The sequence below is a fragment of the Ranitomeya variabilis genome, chromosome 1 (assembly GCF_051348905.1).
Source record: "Ranitomeya variabilis isolate aRanVar5 chromosome 1, aRanVar5.hap1, whole genome shotgun sequence".
Taxonomy (NCBI): Eukaryota; Metazoa; Chordata; class Amphibia; order Anura; family Dendrobatidae; genus Ranitomeya; species Ranitomeya variabilis.
Window position 1 is genome coordinate 264,466,142 of NC_135232.1, and position 21,122 is coordinate 264,487,263.

The window sequence follows — 21,122 nt, forward strand, 5'->3', positions numbered from 1 at the left end:
CCCAATTTTGTATTTTCCCAAGGGTATCCAGAGAAATTGGACCCCAAAGGTTGTTGTGCAATTTGTCCTGATTACGATGATACCCCATATGTGGGAGAAAATTACTGTTTGTGCACATGTTGGGGCTCGGAAGGGAAGAAGTGGCATTTTGGAATGCAGACGTTGATGGAATGGTCTGCGGGCGTCACATTGCGTTTGCAGAGCCCCTGATGTGCCTAAAGAGTAGAAACCCCCCACAAGTGACCCCATATTGGAAACTAGACCCCCCGAGGAACTTATCTAGATGTGTTGTGAGAACTTTGAACCCCCAAGTGTTTCACTAAAGTTTATAACGCAGAGCCGTGAAAATAAAAAATATTTTTTTTCCCCAAAAAATTATTTCTTAGCCCCCAAATTTTTATTTCACAAGTGTAACAGGAGAAATTGGACTGTAAAAGTTGTTGTCCAATTTGTCCTGAGCACGCTGATACCCCATATGTGGGGGAAACCACTGTTTGGGCGCACGGCAGAGCTCAGAAGGGAAGGAGCACCATTTTACTTTTTCAACGCAGAATTGGATGGAATTGAGATCGGACGTCATGTTGCATTTGCAGAGCCCCTGGTGTGACTAATCAGAGGAAACCCCCCAAGTCTAACTCTAAGGGCTCATTTCCACTTGCGAGAGAAAAACGGTCCGTAATCTGGACCGAAAAAACGGATGTAATTTATGCGATTGTCATGCGAGTGTTATGCGAGTGCAATGCTACTTTTTAATCGCACCATCCATTTTACATCCGTATGCAATCCATTTTTTTTCTCTGCAACTATTTTTATACAGTCATTTACAGGACCATTTACAGTGTTCTATGCCACAGAATGGTAAGGTATCCATAAAAAACGGACGGAATACGGATGGTCCGTATTCCATGCGTTTTTTTCTCGCACCCATTGACTTGCATTGGCGAGTCTCGTCCGAGAATCGCAGCAATACGCAGCATGCTGCGATTTTTTTCTCAGTCCGATTTCGGCTGAGAAAAAAATCGCAAATGGAAAGACACCTATTGAATAACATTGGTCCGAGTGCAATCCGATTTTTTATCGGATTGCACTCGTCCGCTTTCCTCGCAAGTGGAAATGAGCCCTAACCGTAATCCCAACCCTGACACACCCCTAACCCAACCATAAACTTAATCCAAACCCTAACCCCAACTTTAGCCCCAACCCTAATGGGAAAATGGAAATAAATACATTTTTTTATTTTATTATTTTTCCCCTAACTAAGGGGGTGATAAAGGGGGTTTGATTTACTATTTATAGCGGGTTTTTATGTTTGGCAGCTGTCACACACTAAGGGCTGTCCCACACGTCCAGATAATTCCGGTACCGGAATAAATCGGTACCGGAGTTATCCGTGTCCGTGTGCCTGGGAACTCACGTAGGCCATACTTGCGGCACACGTGTGCCGCCCGTATGGCGAGTGGGTACCACACGGAGCGTGTGGTACCCACGCGTGTGGTACCCTGCATCGTGCTGAAGCCGCGATTCATATGTTCCCTGCAGCAGCGTTTGCTGCAGAGAAAATATGAATAATAGTGTTTAAAATAAAGATTTATGTGTCCGCCGCCCCCCCACCCCACCCCCTGTGCGCCCCCTGTTATGACCCCAATGGCGAGGGTCTCAGAGGTACGTGGAAGTCTGCAGAATACAAAAATCCAGCTCATAGGGCAGTGGTAACTGGTTTGACCATATATCTACTCCTAACGCCAACACTAGAAGTAGCCGGGGATCATTCCTACGTTGATTCTAGATGACACGCTCCAGCCGGAGAATCTAGCTACCCCTAGTAGAGGAAAACAAAAGACCTTTCTTGCCTCCAGAGAAGGGGACCCCAAAGCTGGATAGAAGCCCCCCACAAATAATAACGGTGAGGTAAGAGGAAATGACAAACACAGAAATGAACCAGGTTTAGCACAGAGAGGCCCGCTTACTGATAGCAGAATAAAGAAAGGTAACTTATATGGTCAACAAAAACCCTATCAAAATCCACACTGGAAATTCAAGAACCCCCGAACCGTCTAACGGTCCGGGGGGAGAACACCAGCCCCCTAGAGCTTCCAGCAAAGGTCAGGATACAGATTTGGGACAAGCTGGACAAAAATACAAAACCAAAACAAATAGCAAAAAGCAAAAGGCAGACTTAGCTGATATAACTGGAACCAGGATCAGTAGACAAGAGCACAGCAGACCTAGCTCTGATAACTACGTTGCCAGGCATTGAACTGAAGGTCCAGGGAGCTTATATAGCAACACCCCTAACTAACGACCCAGGTGCGGATAAAAGGAATGACAGAAAAAACCAGAGTCAAAAAACTAGTAACCACTAGAGGGAGCAAAAAGCAAATTCACAACAGTACCCCCCCCTTAGTGAGGGGTCACCGAACCCTCACCACGACCACATGACCCGAAGAAAAGCGAGGATGGAAACCAGAGTTGCAGAAAAAAGGCGAAACCAAGGTGGCGGAACTAGCCCGATTATTAAGGGCAAACTCAGCCAACGGCAAGAATGTCACCCAATCGTCCTGATCAGCAGAGACAAAACACCTCAAATAAGCCTCCAAAGTCTGATTGGTTCGCTCCGTCTGTCCATTAGTCTGAGGATGGAAAGCAGACGAAAACGACAAATCAATGCCCATCCTACTACAAAAGGATCGCCAGAACCTGGAAACGAACTGGGATCCTCTGTCTGACACAATATTCTCAGGGATGCCGTGCAAACGAACCACGTTCTGGAAAAACACAGGAACCAGATCAGAAGAGGAAGGCAGCTTAGGCAAAGGAACCAAATGGACCATCTTTGAGAAGCGATCACATATCACCCAGATAACGGACATGCCCTGAGATAGCGGAAGATCAGAAATGAAATCCATGGAGATATGTGTCCAAGGTCTCTTCGGGACAGGCAAGGGCAAGAGCAAACCGCTGGCACGAGAACAGCAAGGCTTAGCTCGAGCACAAGTCCCACAGGACTGCACAAATGACCGCACATCCCTTGACAAGGAAGGCCACCAAAAGGACCTGGCCACCAGATCTCTGGTGCCAAAAATTCCCGGGTGACCTGCCAACACCGAGGAATGAACCTCGGAAATGACTCTGCTGGTCCACTTATCCGGGACAAACAGTCTGTCAGGTGGACAAGACTCAGGCCTATCAGCCTGAAATCTCTGCAACACACGTCGCAGATCCGGAGAAATAGCTGACAAGATAACTCCATCTTTAAGAATACCAACAGGATCAGCGACTCCAGGAGCATCAGGCACAAAGCTCCTAGAAAGAGCATCGGCCTTCACATTCTTTGAACCTGGTAAATACGAGACAACAAAATCAAAGCGGGAGAAAAACAATGACCAGCGGGCCTGTCTCGGATTAAGGCGTTTAGCAGACTCGAGATACATCAGATTTTTGTGATCAGTCAAGACCACCACACGATGCTTAGCACCCTCGAGCCAATGACGCCACTCCTCAAATGCCCATTTCATGGCCAACAACTCCCGATTGCCCACATCATAATTTCGCTCGGCAGGCGAAAACTTCCTAGAGAAAAAGGCACAAGGTTTCATAACAGAGCAACCAGGGCCTCTCTGCGACAAAACGGCCCCTGCTCCAATCTCTGAAGCATCCACCTCAACCTGAAAGGGAAGTGAGACATCGGGCTGGCACAAAACAGGCGCCGAAGTAAACCGGCGTTTCAACTCCTGGAAAGCCTCCACGGCAGCAGGAGCCCAGTTAGCTACATCGGAGCCCTTCTTGGTCATATCCGTCAAAGGTTTCACAATGCTAGAAAAATTAGCGATAAAACGACGGTAGAAGTTAGCGAAACCCAAGAACTTCTGAAGACTCTTAACTGACGAGGGCTGAGTCCAATCAAGAATAGCTCGGACCTTGACTGGGTCCATCTCCAAAGCAGAAGGGGAAAAAATGAACCCCAAAAAGGGAACCTTCTGTACACCAAAGAGACACTTTGAGCCCTTGACAAACAAAGAATTTTCACGCAAAATTTTAAAGACCAACCTGACCTGCTCCACATGCGAATCTCAATTATCAGAAAAAACCAAAATATCATCCAGATAAACAATCAAAAATTTATCCAGATACTTCCGGAAAATGTCATGCATAAAGGACTGAAAAACTGAAGGCGCATTGGAGAGCCCAAAAGGCATCACCAAGTACTCAAAATGACCTTCGGGCGTATTGAATGCGGTTTTCCATTCATCACCTTGCTTAATGCGCACAAGGTTGTACGCACCACGAAGGTCTATCTTGGTGAACCACTTGGCACCTTTAATCCGGGCAAACAAGTCAGACAACAGCGGTAAAGGATACTGAAATTTGACAGTGATCTTATTTAAAAGCCGATAATCAATACAAGGTCTCAAAGATCCGTCCTTTTTTGCCACAAAAAAGAATCCCGCACCAAGAGGGGAAGAGGACGGACGAATATGTCCTTTCTCCAGAGACTCCTTGATATATGAACGCATAGCGGTATGTTCAGGTACCGACAGATTAAACAGTCTTCCCTTAGGAAATTTACTGCCTGGGATCAAATCTATAGCACAGTCACAGTCCCTATGAGGAGGCAGTGCACTGGACTCAGACTCACTGAAGACATCCTGATAATCAGACAAATACTCCGGAACTTCCGAAGGCGTAGAAGAAGCAATAGACACAGGCAGGGAATCCCCATGAATACCCCGACAGCCCCAACTTGAGACTGACATAGCCTTCCAGTCCAGGACTGGATTATGGGTCTGTAACCATGGCAGCCCTAAAACAACCAAATCATGCATTTTATGTAAAACCAGGAAACGTATCACCTCGCGGTGTTCAGGAGTCATGCACATGGTAACCTGTGTCCAATACTGCGGTTTATTTGCTGCCAATGGCGTAGCATCAATACCCCTAAGAGGAATAGGATTTTCTAATGGTTCAAGAGTAAAACCACAGTGCTTAGCAAATGACAGATCCATAAGACTCAGGGCAGCACCTGAATCTACAAACGCCATGACAGGATAAGACGACAGTGAGCAAATCAAAGTTACAGACAGAATAAACTTAGGTTGCAAATTACCAACGGTGACAGGACTAACAACCTTAGCTATACGTTTAGAGCATGCTGAGATAACATGTGTAGAATCACCACAATAGTAGCACAAGCCATTCCGGCGTCTATGAATTTTCCGCTCATTTCTAGTCAGGATTCTATCACATTGCATTAAATCAGGTGTCTGTTCAGACAACACCATGAGGGAATTTGCGGTTTTTCTATCACATTGCACCGAATTAGGTGTCTGTTCAGACAACACCATGAGGGAATTTGCGGTTTTGCGCTCCCGCAACCGCCGGTCAATTTGAATAGCCAGTGCCATAGTATCATTCAGACCTGTGGGAATGGGAAAACCCACCATAACATTCTTAATGGCTTCAGAAAGGCCATTTCTAAAATTAGCGGCCAGTGCACACTCGTTCCAATGTGTCAGCACGGACCATTTCCGAAATTTTTGGCAATACACTTCAGCCTCGTCCTGCCCCTGAGACATAGCCAGCAAGGCCTTTTCTGCCTGAATCTCAAGATTGGGTTCCTCATAAAGTAAACCGAGCGCCAGAAAAAACGCATCAATATCAGCCAATGCCGGATCTCCTGGCGCCAGCGAAAAAGCCCAATCCTGAGGGTCGCCCCGTAAGAACGAAATAACAATTTTTACTTGCTGAGCAGAGTCTCCAGATGAACAGGGTCTCAGGGACAAAAACAATTTACAATTATTCATGAAATTCCTAAACTTAAACCTGTCTCCGGAAAACAGTTCAGGAATCGGTATTTTAGGTTCTGACCTAGGATTTCTGATAACATAGTCTTGTATGCCCTGCACACGAGTAGCCAGCTGGTCCACACTTGTAATCAAGGTCTGGACATTCATGTCTGCAGCAAGCATAGCCACTCTGAGGTAAAGGGGAAGAAGAAAAAAAAAAAAAACTCAGAATCTTCTTTCTTATAATCCCTCTTCTGCAATGCATTAAACATTTAATACTGGCCTGGCAAACTGTTATGACCCCAATGGCGAGGGTCTCAGAGGTACGTGGAAGTCTGCAGAATACAAAAATCCAGCTCATAGGGCAGTGGTAACTGGTTTGACCATATATCTACTCCTAACGCCAACACTAGAAGTAGCCGGGGATCATTCCTACGTTGATTCTAGATGACACGCTCCAGCCGGAGAATCTAGCTACCCCTAGTAGAGGAAAACAAAAGACCTTTCTTGCCTCCAGAGAAGGGGACCCCAAAGCTGGATAGAAGCCCCCCACAAATAATAACGGTGAGGTAAGAGGAAATGACAAACACAGAAATGAACCAGGTTTAGCACAGAGAGGCCCGCTTACTGATAGCAGAATAAAGAAAGGTAACTTATATGGTCAACAAAAACCCTATCAAAATCCACACTGGAAATTCAAGAACCCCCGAACCGTCTAACGGTCCGGGGGGAGAACACCAGCCCCCTAGAGCTTCCAGCAAAGGTCAGGATACAGATTTGGGACAAGCTGGACAAAAATACAAAACCAAAACAAATAGCAAAAAGCAAAAGGCAGACTTAGCTGATATAACTGGAACCAGGATCAGTAGACAAGAGCACAGCAGACTAGCTCTGATAACTACGTTGCCAGGCATTGAACTGAAGGTCCAGGGAGCTTATATAGCAACACCCCTAACTAACGACCCAGGTGCGGATAAAAGGAATGACAGAAAAAACCAGAGTCAAAAAACTAGTAACCACTAGAGGGAGCAAAAAGCAAATTCACAACAGCCCCCCCCCCCCGCTGTTCAGAAAATACTCACCCGCTCCCACGTTGGCTGTCGCTCCTTCCTGGTCTGGCCCCATCTTCTCCTGTATGCGGTCACGTGGGGCCGATCATTTACAGTCATGAATATGTGGCTCCACCTCCCATAGGGGCGGAGCCGACTATTCATGATTGTAAATGAGCGGCCCCACGTGACTGCATACAGTAGGAGGCGCGAGGAAGGAGTGACAGCCAACGTGGGAGTGGGTGAGTATTTTCTGAACAGCGGGGGGGCGCACAGGGGGTGGGAGGGCGGCGGACACATAGATCTTTATTTGAAACACTATTATTCATATTTTCTCTGCAGCAAACGCTGCTGCAGGGAACATATGAATCGCGGCTTCAGCACCATGTGGGGGGGACAGAGCTTACTGTAGTGCTGTCTCTTGCACGCACACGGACCCCAGACGGAGAACATCCGTGTGAGGTCCCATTGACTTTAATGGGTCCGTGTAATACGTGCGCTCCCACGAACACTGACATGTCTCCGTGTTTGGCACACGGAGACACGGTCCGCAAAAAATCAATGACATCTGAACAGATGCATTGATTTTTATGGGTCTACGTGTGTCAGTGTCTCCGGTACATGAGGAAACTGTCACCTCACGTACCGGAGCCACTGACGTGTGAAACCGGCCTAAAAGACGCTTTTTATTGCAAAAAATAGTTTTTGCGTCACCACATTTTGAGAGCTATAATTTTTCCATATTTTGGGCCACAGAGTCATGTGAGGTCTTGTTTTTTGCGGGACGAGTTGATGTTTTTATTGCTACCATTTTCGGGCACGTGACAGAATGAACAAATACCAGCAATTCATGAATTTCTTTGGGGGGGGGGGGGCGTTTATACTGTTCTGCGTTTGGTAAAATTGATAAGGCAGTTTTATTTTTCGGGTCAGGATGATTACAGCGATACCTCATTTATATATTTTTTTTTTGTTTTGGCGCTTTTATACAATAAAAACTATTATATAAAAAAATAATTATTTTTGCACCACTTTATTCTGAGGGCTATAGCTTTTTTAATTTTTGCTGATGACACTGTGTAGCGGCTCGTTTTTTGTGTGACAAGATGACGTATTTAGTGGTGCCATGTTTATTTATATATTTATATCTGTCTTTTTGATCGCGTGTTATTCCACTTTTTGTTCAGCGGTATGATGATAAAGCATTGTTTTTTGCCTTTTTTTTACGGTGTTCACTGAAAGGGTTAACTAGTGGCACAGTTTTATAGTTTGGCTCGTTACAGATGCGGCGATACAAAATATGTGTACTTTTATTGTTTTTTTATTTACATAAAGAAATGTATTTATTGGAACAATATATATATATATATATTTTTATTTAGGAATTTAAATTTTTTTTTTTTTTTTTTTTTACTTTTTTACATTGTCCCAGGGTGGAACATCACTATATAGTGTCAGATCGCTGATGTGACACTTTGCACAGCACTGTGTCAGATCAGCGATCTGACAGGCAGTGCAGGAGGCTTGCCGATGCCTCTCAGGAGGCACTGACAAGCCACCTTCCTACAGGACCTGGAAGGACTCCATGGCCATCTTGGATCTGGGTGCCTGCAGGGAGGAGACTCAGGGTCTCAGGGAAGCAGGCAGGGAGCCCCCTTCCTGCGCAATGCTTCCCTATGCCACCGGAACCCTGCAATCTTGTTTGATCTCAGTGTTCCGGGGGTTAAAGACCCGGGAGCGGTCCGTGACCGCTCCTGGCACATAGTGCCGGATGTCATCTGTGATAATCAGCTGGCACTCGGCCGCGCTCCCCCTGGGAGCGTGGCTGATCGCATGTGACGTACTATTCCGTCCAAGGGAATTAGGGCCCGGGTCACATGGACGGAATAGTACTTCCAATGGTAGAAAGGGGTTAAAATCAAGCTGGTGTTATAAAGTATTCTAATTTACTGAGATAATGACTTTTGGGTTTTCATTGGCTGTAAGCCATAATCATCAACATTAACAGAAACAAACACTTGAAATAGATCACTCTGTTTGTAATGACTCTATATAATATGAGTTTCACTTTTTTTTTTTTTAAATTCCAAAGCTTCTCCTTTAGGCCGGTTTCACACGTCAGTGATTCCGGTACGTGAGGTGACAGTTTCCTCACGTACCGGAGACACTGACACACATAGACACATTAAAATCAATGTGTCTCTGCACATGTCAGCGTGTTTTCGTGGACCGTGTGTTCGTGGGAGCGCACGGATCACACGGACCCATTAAAGTCAATGGGTCCGTGTAAAACACGTACCGCACACGGATGCTGTCCGTGTGCAGTCCGTGTGCCGTGCAGGAGACAGCGCTACAGTAAGCGCTGTCCCCCCAGCGTGGTGCTGAAGCCGCCATTCATATCTTCTCTCCAGCAGCGTTCGCTGGAGAGAAGATATGAAAAATCCTTTTTTTTTTTTGTTTTTCGTGTTTAAAATAAAGATCCCTGTCCCCTCCCACCTCCCACCCCCTGTGCGCCCGCCCGCTGTTACTAAAATACTCACCCGCCTCCCTCGCTGCATCCTCTCCGCTGGCTTCTCCTGTATGAGCGGTCACGTGGTGCCGCCCATTACAGTCATGAATATGCGGCTCCAACTCCCATAGGGGTGGAGCCGCATATTCATGACTGTAATGGGAGGCACCACGTGACCGCTCATACAGGAGAAGGTGCGGCGCGGAGAGGACGCTTCGAGGGAGCCGGGTGAGTATTTTATTAACAGCGGGCGGGCACACAGGGGGTGGGAGGTGGGAGGGGACAGAGATCTTTATTTTAAACACGAAAAGCAAAAAAAAAAAGGAATTTTCATATCTTCTCTCCAGCGAACGCTGCTGGAGAGAAGATATGAATGGCCGCTTCAGCACCAGATGCAGGGGACAGAGCATATCTCTAGCGCTGTCTCCTGCACGCTCCGTGTGGTACCCAGTCGGCACACGGGCGACACACGTGTGCCGCACGTCTGCCACACGGATGGCCTACGTGAGCTCACGGACACGGATAACTCCGGTACCGATTTTTCCGGTACCGGAATTATCTGGACGTGTGAGACTGGCCTTACTGTGCAATGTTAATCACATATAGCAGGGGTGTCAAACTGCATTCCTCAAGGGCTGCAAACAGGTCATGTTTTCAGGATTTCCTTGTATTGCACAGGTGATAATTTAATCACCTGCACAGAATGATTCCAGCACCTTGTGCAATGAGAAGGAAATCTTGAAAACACGCATGGTTTGAGGCCCTCGAGGAATGCAGTTTGAAACCCCTGACATATAGCACTCGGATGCCATCTGTGTGTCGTATGTGTTTTTCATGGACCCATAGACTTGTATTGGCCCTTGTCGTCCATGCTGCCGGAGAAAAGGGAGATGTGTATAGCAGCATAGGTTATAATGGGTACATGTGGCATCTGTGAAAAAAAATGAATGCCACACGTACTGGATGTGCAAATTGCCTCTTCTGAGAAAAAGAGGACTTAACTCTATAGCGCCACCTGTTGGAAGTAGCGATCCTACAAGTCACAATCAACCCTTTAACGAGTCGTGCAATATGACTTAGGATAAAAGCCAAATCAGTATCTCAATCGTACTGGAAACACGGACATGTGAAGGAGGCCTTAGAGCTCATTCAGACTTCTGATTTTTTGGTATGAGTGCCATCTGTGGTTTTCACCCTGTGATATTCTATGGGCCAATTTACATGTCCGTGATTTTTCGTGGAACAAGAGGCTTGTTGAAAATCGCAGAGATATGTCCAATTTTCAGTCGAGGGTTGGATCAAAGTTGACAACGTAAGTCAATGAGAACGTGGAAAAATCGGACCGTGCTTGGATGACATCAGAAACTGCTACGATTTTCAGATTGAGAAGGTGAAGACATTTTTTTTCTCTCCACGTATGAGAAAAAAAACTGCTAATGCTTAGATCACATATTGATCAAACTCTGATACCAAAAAAAAACAAAACAATTTTTCTCGTACATGGAGAAATTGGATGTCTCACTGAGCCCTTAGAATAATCCTGGCAGTCTAAAGGCCCCGTCTCACATAGCGAGATCGCTAGCGAGATCGCTGCTGAGTCACTAGTTTTGTGACGCAACAGCGACCTCAGTAGCGATCTCGCTATGTGTGACACGTACCAGCGATCAGGCCCCTGCTGCGAGATCGCTGGTCGTGTCGGAATGGCCTGGGCCGTTTTTTGATCGTTGAGGTCCCGCTGACATCGCTGAATCGGTGTGTGTGACACCGATCCAGCGATGTCTTCACTGGTAACCAGGGTAAACATGGGGTTACTAAGCGCAGGGCCGCGCTTAGTAACCCGATGTTTACCCTGGTTACCAGCGTAAATGTAAAAAAAAAAAAACAGTACATACTCACCATCTGATGTCCGTCAAGTCCCTTGCCGTCTGCTTCCTGCTCTGACTGACTGCCGGCCGGAAAGTGAGAGCACAGCACAGCAGTGACGTCACCGCTGCGCTCTGCTCTCACTGTACGGCGGCACTCAGTCAGAGCAGGAAGCAGACGGCAAGGGACCAGACGGACATCAGATGGTGAGTATGTACTGTTTGTTTTTTTTGGTAACCAGGGTAAACATCGGGTTACTAAGCGCGGCCCTGCGCTTAGTAACCCGATGTTTACCCTGGTTACCCGGGTGCTGCAGGGGGACTTCGGCATCGTTGAAGACAGTTTCAACGATGCCGAAGTCGTTCCCCTGATCGTTGGTCGCTGGAGAGAGCTGTCTGTGTGACAGCTCCCCAGCGACCACACAGCGACAAAACAGCGACGCTGCAGCGATCAGCATCGTTGTCTGTATCGCTGCAGCGTCGTTGTGTGTGACGGGGCCTTAAGGCCTGTTTCACATGTCAATGGCTCCGGTACGTGTGGTGTCAGTTTTCTCACGTACCGGAGACACTGACACATGTAGACACATTAAAATCAATGTGTCTCTGCACATGTCAGCGTGTTTTCACGGACCGTGTGTCCGTTTGAAAAACACGGAGACATGTCAGTGTTCGTGGGAGCGCACGGACCCATTAAAGCCAATGGGTCCGTGTAAAACACGTACCGCACACAGATGCTGTCCGTGTGCCGTGCAGGAGACAGCGCTACAGTAAGCGCTGTCCCCCCAGCGTGGTGCTGAAGCCGCCATTCATTTTTTCTCTCCAGCAGCGTTCGCTGGAGAGAAGGAATGAAAAATCATTGTTTTTTTATTTTTTTTTGTGTTTAAAATAAAGATCCTTGTCACCTCCCCCCTCCCACCCCCTGTGCGCCCGCCCGCTGGAAATAAAATACTCACCCGGCTCCCTCGATGCTTCCTCTCAGCGTCGCAGCTCTTCTTGTATGAGCAGTCACGTGGTGCCGCTCATTGCAGTGATGAATATGCGGCTCCACCTCCCATAGGGGAAGAAGCTGCGGCGCTGAGAGGAAGCATCGAGGGAGCCGGGTGAGTATTTTATTTCCATAGGGCGGGCGCACAGGGGGTGGGAGGGGGGGAGGTGACAAGGATCTTTATTTTAAACACAAAAAAAATAAAAAAACAATGATTTTTCATTCCTTCTCTCCAGCGAACGCTGCTGGGAAGAAGGAATGAATTCCGGCTTCAGCACCAGATGCAGGGGACAGCGCTTATCTCTAGCGCTGTCTCCTGCACGGTCCGTGTGGTACCCAGTCGGCACACGGGCGGCACACGGCTGCCGCACGTGTGCCACACTGATGTGCCACGTGAGCACACGGACATGGATAACTCCGATACCGATTTTTCCGGTACCGGAATTATCTGGACGTGTGGGACAGGCCTAAGATGCATTGGATGATTGTCAGTCCACAGTAAATGTAAATAGTCATCTCATTATTAGCCCAATGCAGTGATTTAGAGCTGTGCAGATTTTACAGTGGAGAAACAATTATTTTACATGCTTTCCCTGTGCAAACTGCATGGCTAAAAACTGCAACCCAAAACCGCGGTAAAACAGCATACAGCTTGTCATTTTGTTAACACCTCAGTATAAGGCTATGTGCACACGTCAGGATTTCTTGCAGAAATTTCCTGAACAAAACCGGACATTTTCTGCAAGAAATCCGCATGCTTTTTTATCGCATTTTTCTCGCGTTTTGTGGATTTTATGCGTTTTTTTCCGGAGGCTCACAATGCAATAATATAGTGGGAAATCCGCAAAATTAATGAACATGCTGTGTTTTTTACCGCTATGCGTTTTTTTGGTGGAAAAAACGTAACATATGCACAAAAACTGCGGAATGCATTATAAATGATGGGATGCATATCTATGCGTTTTTTAAGCAATTTTATCTCGAAAAACCATTAAGAAAAACACAAAAAATCCTGAACATGTGCACACAGCCTTCGAGTTTCACTTTTTGCATTGAAGAACTGAAATAAATGAACTTTTTGATGATATTCTAATTTAGTGAGAAAGACTTGTATGTTTCTAGTAGAATGTACTAGTTGTGTCTATTTCATTTACTGACATTAGCATTTTTTATTCTAGTTTATTTTATATTTACAACCGTTTACCATTTTTCCTCCATGAGTGCTCAGTGGTAATATCTTATGCAAATATTAATTTGTGATTATATTTATGATTATTGTATTTCTGTGTTTATAATAAATTTATTAGATGTATTTATGTCTGCTAGTTATTTTATGCTGTCAAAAATGCCTTGTAAATTTAATCCTACTATTCTCATTTAATAATTTTACCCCTCTATTTGTCAAATAAAAAAAATTACATCAAGCAAGGCAAAATAAACACATAAAAAGTTTTGGGGATAGTGGAGAACATGGGGCATGAAACAAAGATTCAACAGTTGGGAGTGTTGCCAAATACATAATAATAGTTCATGTGTTGCGCAATGTTAGATAAAATGTTTGCTTTAGTAATTAGATAATAATAGCTTTATCTAAAGTAGTGAAAGGTAAAAATTAGAAAACTAGTATACACTTGCATGTGTTTTCAGCTTGGTACACAGTTGTACATCTTGTTAGTCTAGTCTGAAGTCTGCCAACATTTATGCATGGCACATGTATGAATGTGTCGAATTCCACAAGAGTGAGCATCTTGTATAAATATGCTGGATTTATACAACATAAAATTCACTACAATACGGTGCCCGTTGCCTATTTAGAGTACATTCAGTAAAGCAATCTCAAACTGATCATGTACAAAGAGTAACAGATTTTTTTTGAGAATCCAGTAATATTTTGTTACATGTTGTACTAATAAGACCATGTTCACGTGAACGTATTTCATGTTCTGTGCATGGATCTTGATGACCGGACTTACCACAGGTCTCCTGACCCAAATCTCCAGCTTCATATAGTCATAGGAGGCTGTAAGTTTGGGTCAGGAGACCCGCAGTCAGTCCTGGCATTGTGGTCAATATTCACCCCTAAAGGGGGGGATACACAATGCATCACGTAGTTACCATTGAGCAGCATACGGGGAGCCTATGGGTTGGTAATTTGTATCCATGTTGATGTTTTCTGCTATATACGCTATGCCAGTATTTGCACGTTGCCCCCTTACAGTACCATGTTATGTAGCAGAACTCCTTTATTCTTTTTTTCATTAGTTAAATTAATACTGAATCCAACAGAAGAAAACCAATATATGAAACTCGAGGGTACCCCTACATCTTCAACCTCTGAAGGCTGAGTGATTTTGGCCAACACTCACCATACACATGTATGCTCAGTTTGGCGGATCATACATGTGTTTTCAGTAGGAAGGGGGTTTCAGACTGCAGTGCTTCGATTTGTACGGGACCCTAAAGTTCCAAAGACATCTATGGGTTCCCTATTGATGAGTATAACTTGGAGATTGTACAGAGCAGGGGTGGGGAACCTCAGGGCCATTTACGGCCTTAAATGCCCTTTTATCAGGCCCCCGAGCAGATTCTCAGGGACCCCATTCTTGGGCAGGGAGCTGTAGTTTGATTACCACCAGCTCATTAATTTCTTCTTGCTCTGTTAGCACACACACGCAGTGTTCACTACTGAACACTGAAGGGCATGCAATGAAAGATTACGTCCTGACACCAGTGCCAGAGTCATGCACTTTGTGGGCGGAGATTGTACGGCCCCCGAAGGTTGGTATATATCCAAATGGCCCTTGGCAGAAAAAAAAAAGATTCCACACCCCCGGTATAGAGCTATAATATGGTTGGGTGCCTTATTGAAAGACATGGATAGATGACTGCATGTAATCTAATGTATTTATTACACCAAATAATGGCGCACATCAGCCACTGGCTAAACCTGATGTAGTCGTTTCACTTACAGAGTAGTATGACAATGAACATGTTCCTGACTCATGTCCCTCCTGGCATTGTATAGATAATATATGCTGATAATCTACAGCCTTTCGCTGTTCCACACAGCATTACAATGAAAACCTATTTGAATTGACAGCATCATTAATGTATACATTCTATGCCTGTGCTGCAGAACCTATTCTACCCATGCAAAATAGGTATTTTGCTTATCTATTTTAGTATGTACACAGCACAATGTACCTTTTTTTTTTTTAACACCCTACAGATGATGCAAAAAAACCCCAGTATATCGGTTCAGCCCTCAGAGCAGGGTCTATGGCTGACATTTGATATGCAATGCAGGAGCCGCTCAGGCTTGCCCACATGGGGGGTGGGTGAATTGTTTGCAGTGGCCCATCATTCCTGTACCTTATTATGCACCAATGCCAGACCATCCCTGCTCACAAGGACGCACAGCCCCCACTCTGCCACAGTGTCAGAAAATGTATGTATCCCATATGCAAATAACAGTAAGATGGGGGCTCAGCTGCTTCATGCAAAGAGAATCTATAGGTCTCCGTCTACAATCAGGCGATGAGGATGATGCATTACAGCCGAGAGGCCCATGAGGCTTCATCACTTACACTAAATACAAATGGCGCAATTGTTTGTTCTAAAGTTTGGGTGCAATATTTTTCAACACTGGTGATCTAGCAAGTCATCAAGTCATTTTCTGTGGCATGAAGGTGCACTTTTTAGTCTTGTTCTATTTTTTTTTTTTAATACTGTACTTGCAGTTTTTGCATTATGCCGGTCAGTAAATATCTGTGTTTATAAGACATACTTGGGGGTATAACTTGGAATTTTTACAGTAAAAGTTTGTGTGGCATAATTTACCCAGGTGTACATGTAGATTCACATTGTATGCCTGCAGATGTAGGGTGTGTGTGTGTCGGACGTATACGTTAAAAATCTATGCAAAAGTGACCTGCGCCTGCCTGTATTTTCGTGTATACATTTAGTGTATGTGATACGTCTATCTACAACTCTATACATTTTACATTAAGAAGTAACCTTTATTTTGTCAACTAGTTTTTACTAGTTTATAGGCAGGAAACACTTGGGGTGTGGTGAAGCTTCTCCTTTGTTCACCCCAGACAGTCTAAACCTTTTTTTCCCTACAAAATTCATTAAAAACATATACATATGGCAGTGCTTTTCAAAATGTCCACCGAGAATGGAGACAAACTACATATTCGACTTAACCTTTTTTGGGTGCGACATGGTCAACTAGGCTTTTCTGTAAGTCCAGAAAAACACAACCTGACAAAACACAGTGAACAGAACATTTTTTTTTTAAAATTACGTTTTGCCCATTGGAGTCTATGGGTACGCCGCCATATATACATCTGAATATAGGGGTTTTTTATTAAATTTTCCCATTGGTGTCTATGGGTACACCGCCATATAGACATCTGAATAGAGGGGATTTTTATTACATTTTGCCCATTGGAGTCTACGGGTACGCCGCCATATATACGTCTGAATAGAGGGGATTTTAATTACATTTTGCCCTTTGGAGTCTATGGGTACACTGCCATATATACATCTGAATAGAGGGGATTTTTATTACATTTTGCCCATTGGTGTCTATGGGTACGCCGCCATATTTATGTCTGAATAGAGGGGATTTTATTACATTTTGCCCATTGGTGCCTATGGGTACGCCGCCATATATACGTCTGAATAGAGGGGATTTTCATTACATTTTGCCCATTGGTGTCTATGGGTACGCCGCCATATATACGTCTGAATAGAGGGGATTTTTATTACATTTTGCCCATTGGTGCCTATGGGTACGCCGCCATATATACATCTGAATAGAGGGGATTTTTATTACATTTTGCCCATTGGTGTCTATGGGTACGCCGCCATGTTTATGTCTGAATACAGTTGTTGTTTTTTTCCGCTTTGGGCGTATACGTCCAGCAGAAGACATCGTGTACATGTGAACCTGGCCAAAGATGGTACCACAAAATGGCATCTTCTAAACCCTCCACAGATATGGGGAATACAATGCAAATATACGTGGGCATGGGCCAGAGGTGAGCCCCTGCCTTTACCAGCCATAGTCTAGAGGAGACCACCCAAAGGCGATATGCGTATGGCTAGCACAGAAGCCTGAGTGGAGGTCTCCGTTCTCTGCAGCCCCTCAGTGATGCCACTCCTGTGCCCGCGGCCCCCTCCTCAGCTACATCTGTGCCCCGTCTGCAGCTTCCTCACTCCATTCTCCTCCTTTCTTGTGCCATTCCCCACTCGTGCCGCCCTCTCCTCGGTGTCCTGTGCCCTCCTCTCCCTGCTCCCTCCCCCGTGCCCTCCTCCCTCGCTCTCTCCTCTCTGGCTCCTGTTCATATTGCAGGTCAGGGGTGAGTCCCCACGTCACGCTGGAAGATGGCGGCCGGGTGGCTGTGAGATGAGGAGCTCGGGGCTGCACTGACAGAGCCGCTCACATGCAGTAAGGTAACCGGGGGGCACGGGTGGGAGTGGGGCTTCAGGGGAAAGCTGTTGGCAGGGTGAGCACGGAGGGAAGACGTGGTGGCTGGTGCTTGGCATAGGGGCACAGTGTGTGAAGGATGGTGCATGGGTGCACAGCCCTGCCCGGCCCCCTGCGCGCTGTAATGGGGGCACGGATCGTGTATGCGGACAGCAATGCTCCGTGTATACATGCATTCACACTTTGTCTTTGTGGGTGCAGGCGGGCATAATAGTGCACGGGTGGGGGTGGGTATCCACAGGGCACGTCCATAGGAAGAGTGGGTGTATGGGTGCAATACTGGTCTCGCTATGGGGGAGGGGAGCTGGTATGTTGTGTGGCTGGTAGGTGTGTGGGGTGGGCGTGGAGCGAATCTTATCTTCATCAGTTCTCCTGCCAGCTGGCCACAGCCACCCCACCTCAGTGGCACAGAGTGGGCTTCCTTGGGGCGGAGGAGGGGTGCCTGAGACTTTCCTGGTCTTAGGAGCCTGGGTGCCTGGCACTTGTAGGTGGTGCCCATGTGTGCCAGGGGAAGCCTTGGTCCAGTGCTCTTATTGGTAACTATTTCTAGGTTTCTGTACACTTTCTATATTGTTTGTTTATTAGCCACAAGGAGAACATTAGTGTAACCCTAATGGATTCCCAGTATGTACAAGTCTAAAGCCCTCTACTGCCGGCGATGGCAGAGGCTGTTAACTCCTTCCCTGCTGACTGACACCCATTACTCCGCGGCGGGCTCCGCTGCTCACCTGAGCCTTGTACCTGACGGCCTAATGACAGTATTGTCTTCTGGATGTGGTCACATTTCTTATTTATTTGTAGGCATCGGTCTGTGCCTGTACTTGCTGATCTGGCGTGAATTTCAGGCTCTCCTGCAGGCTTGAGAGGGTTAATCTGCGAGCGTTGCTTTGCTACGTATGCGATCTTTATGCTTCTCACGCATGTGTGTGTTGTAGGGATGGGAACCTGCTCTGCTATGGTATTAAGGTAAATAGAAGGCCAATATTTGCTTCGTCAGATAATTTCTATGTCTTGGAGGGGTGTGTGCGGTGCCCATTGTACGTTGCCCGTCATAAGATCGGGGGACTTACCTGGAAGCTTCGGCCAGGCTTGTATCGTGACATGTCATGACATTTTCTATACCCCGTTAATAAGGTTAGGATGTCGGCTCCAGAATCGGCCCCTATGGCTGGTCGCCCACGTTTTACATGTAGTGAATTAGTTCTGGATATCCGGAGATGTTCGATCAATTATGCTGATGTGTTACAGAATTCTCACTCCTGATCCCTGTCTCCGAGAAAGTGGCTTGTGTCGATTAGAGCTTATTTCTCTGCTGGCGCAGGGACAATGTCAGCCTATTTCTCTACATGCATCATAACCTTTGGGACCTCGGGGTTTTTTCTTTTTCTATTAATTATAGAAACCATGTAAATTTCTCGTACATGTAAGGACGCATATATTAGTGATGATTCCTCTAGAGCAGTAAATGCCAATTCACGCAATCCGTTCTCCAAGTAGCCATATTGGAGCATTCACCACTGCTACATGGCGACTCGCAAGTCATGTGTAAGCCATGAGGGGCACGTGATGACTATCTATTCTCCATTGACAAAAAAGGCGCACGCAACATTACAAGTTTCCTCTTTTTATAGACCTTTAACCCCAGGTAAGGGCTCATTCAGACATCAGTTTTTCACTTACAAGTTCTATGCATGTTTTTTTTACAGATAGAAGTCGTACCTATATGTTGTCACACGTCCGGGTGTTTAAGTGAACTGATTAGTCTGCACAAAATCATAGAGACATTGTCTAATTTTGATTTGAGCCACGGATCAAACTCACCAATGCAAGTTTATGGTTCCATGAATAAATCTGACAGCTCTCGAATGCCATTTGAGTGCTGTCTGTTTTTCATGGACTGTTAGGAACATGATAAAAATCGAATTAAAAAAACCCAAAACACTGAAATTCAGACCATTTTCTGCATACCTGAAAAATCACTGACATTTGAATGAGCTATTGGACTTACTCCAATCATCGACCCTTATGCACATTTACGTTATTTTTGCATGTTTCATTTTTAAGGTCAATATCCTTGTCTTCTTGTGTATACAAAATATAATTTGGAAATATTTCAATATTTTGTATCCCAATGACAAAGCAATGCATCTGCTTTTCCCTGTCTTGTCACATTGATTGGCCGTTACTGCTCATTTTTCTTTCTCTTTGCTACATATCACTGAATTCCGTTTTCCTAAAACAATTTGGCATTAGAGAGGTGATCCCAACTTGTACATTTACACCATATCCAAAGACATTGATAGAGAATTTAGATTGTCATCACTGTCCCCATTGTGGCTCACAATGTCTGTAAAATGCTGCAGAATATGTTGGTGCTGTATAAACAGGCATATTTGTATATGCACAGGATACACCATAGCTGTGTAGTAGGTGCGGTGGTGTTTGGCTCCCTCATACTTCTGTGTTTCCATTACATGTGGCATCCATCTTTTCATGGATCGCACGCGTCCCATTCATAGCCTGACACTGGTGATGCACGGATGGATTCGCTGATGGCAGCTGTACCAGTTTTTCACATACCTATTAAGACATCAGCATTGGGTAGAGAGGGGTGCAGGCTGAACGGGAGATTCCCAATTAAGGGAACCTGTCCGGTCCCCCATGCCCTCCAGTCCAGCAGAATTCAGCTATGTGTGATTAATCTCTATAATATAATTTGGTTAAATAAATGCTTTAAAAAAATTAATTAATTAATTAATAACCTCTGCTTTCCCTGGGCTAATGAGGGCTTTGACTAGTCGGGTGTTGGCTGCTCCAGACTAGTCAGCCCTCTTTCCATGCCCTTGTGGGCGCGATAACATAATTTACACTAGCGGCATCATTGCCAGCTGATGCCAGTCTTGCACAGGTGCACCGCTCATTCCGGCAGCGTTGCTGCGTCTCTGAAGCCAGGCGTATGCTTCCCAGCTTCAGAGCCGAGCACTGCATATATCCCAAAGTTCAGAAGATGGCTTCCGGTCATACGCAATGCGTCTCTGAAGCCAGGAAGTCTACACCCGGCTTCAGACATACAGTGAGTGACCCTTCCGGAATGATCGGCGCAGATTTGCATGAATGGCGATGACGCCACTTGAGCAAATTGTTATCACACCCACAGGGGCGTGATAACATAGAAAGAGGGCTGACTAGTCTGGGGCAACTAACTCCCCATTGACTTGTCAAAGTCCTCATTAGCATAAGGAAATCGGAGGTTATAAATGCTTTTTCTTTATTTTTTTTTAAAGCATTTATTTAAATGAATTATGTTATACAGTGATGGCTAGGGAGGGAGTTTAATCACACATATCGGACGGCGAGGTGGATCGGACGGCGAGGTGGATCGGACGGCGAGGTGGATCGGACGGCAAGGTGGATCGGACAGGTTCCCTTTAAGTCAA

General features: G+C 45.6%; 1 protein-coding gene across 7 annotated transcripts in view; it reads left to right on the forward strand.

The window, feature by feature from the left end:
- The window catches only part of HIC2 (HIC ZBTB transcriptional repressor 2), a 165,265-nt gene that overhangs the window by 11,188 nt on the left and 132,955 nt on the right, over positions 1 to 21,122 (forward strand). Inside the window, exon 1 of one of the 7 annotated variants that reach the window (XM_077293435.1) lies at positions 17,427 to 17,651. The exons of 1 other annotated variant lie outside the window; for it this stretch is intronic. Coding sequence is in view for 2 of the 6 variants with exons in the window: in XM_077293433.1 (XP_077149548.1) it covers positions 18,641 to 18,651 (11 nt within the window). In the remaining 4 variants the exon portion in view is untranslated. Of the gene's footprint in view, positions 1 to 17,426; positions 17,652 to 18,076; positions 18,222 to 18,626; positions 18,652 to 21,122 lie in introns of those variants that run through there. 5 more of the 7 variants (XR_013223627.1, XR_013223626.1, XM_077293434.1 and 2 more) reach the window with 5 other exon arrangements.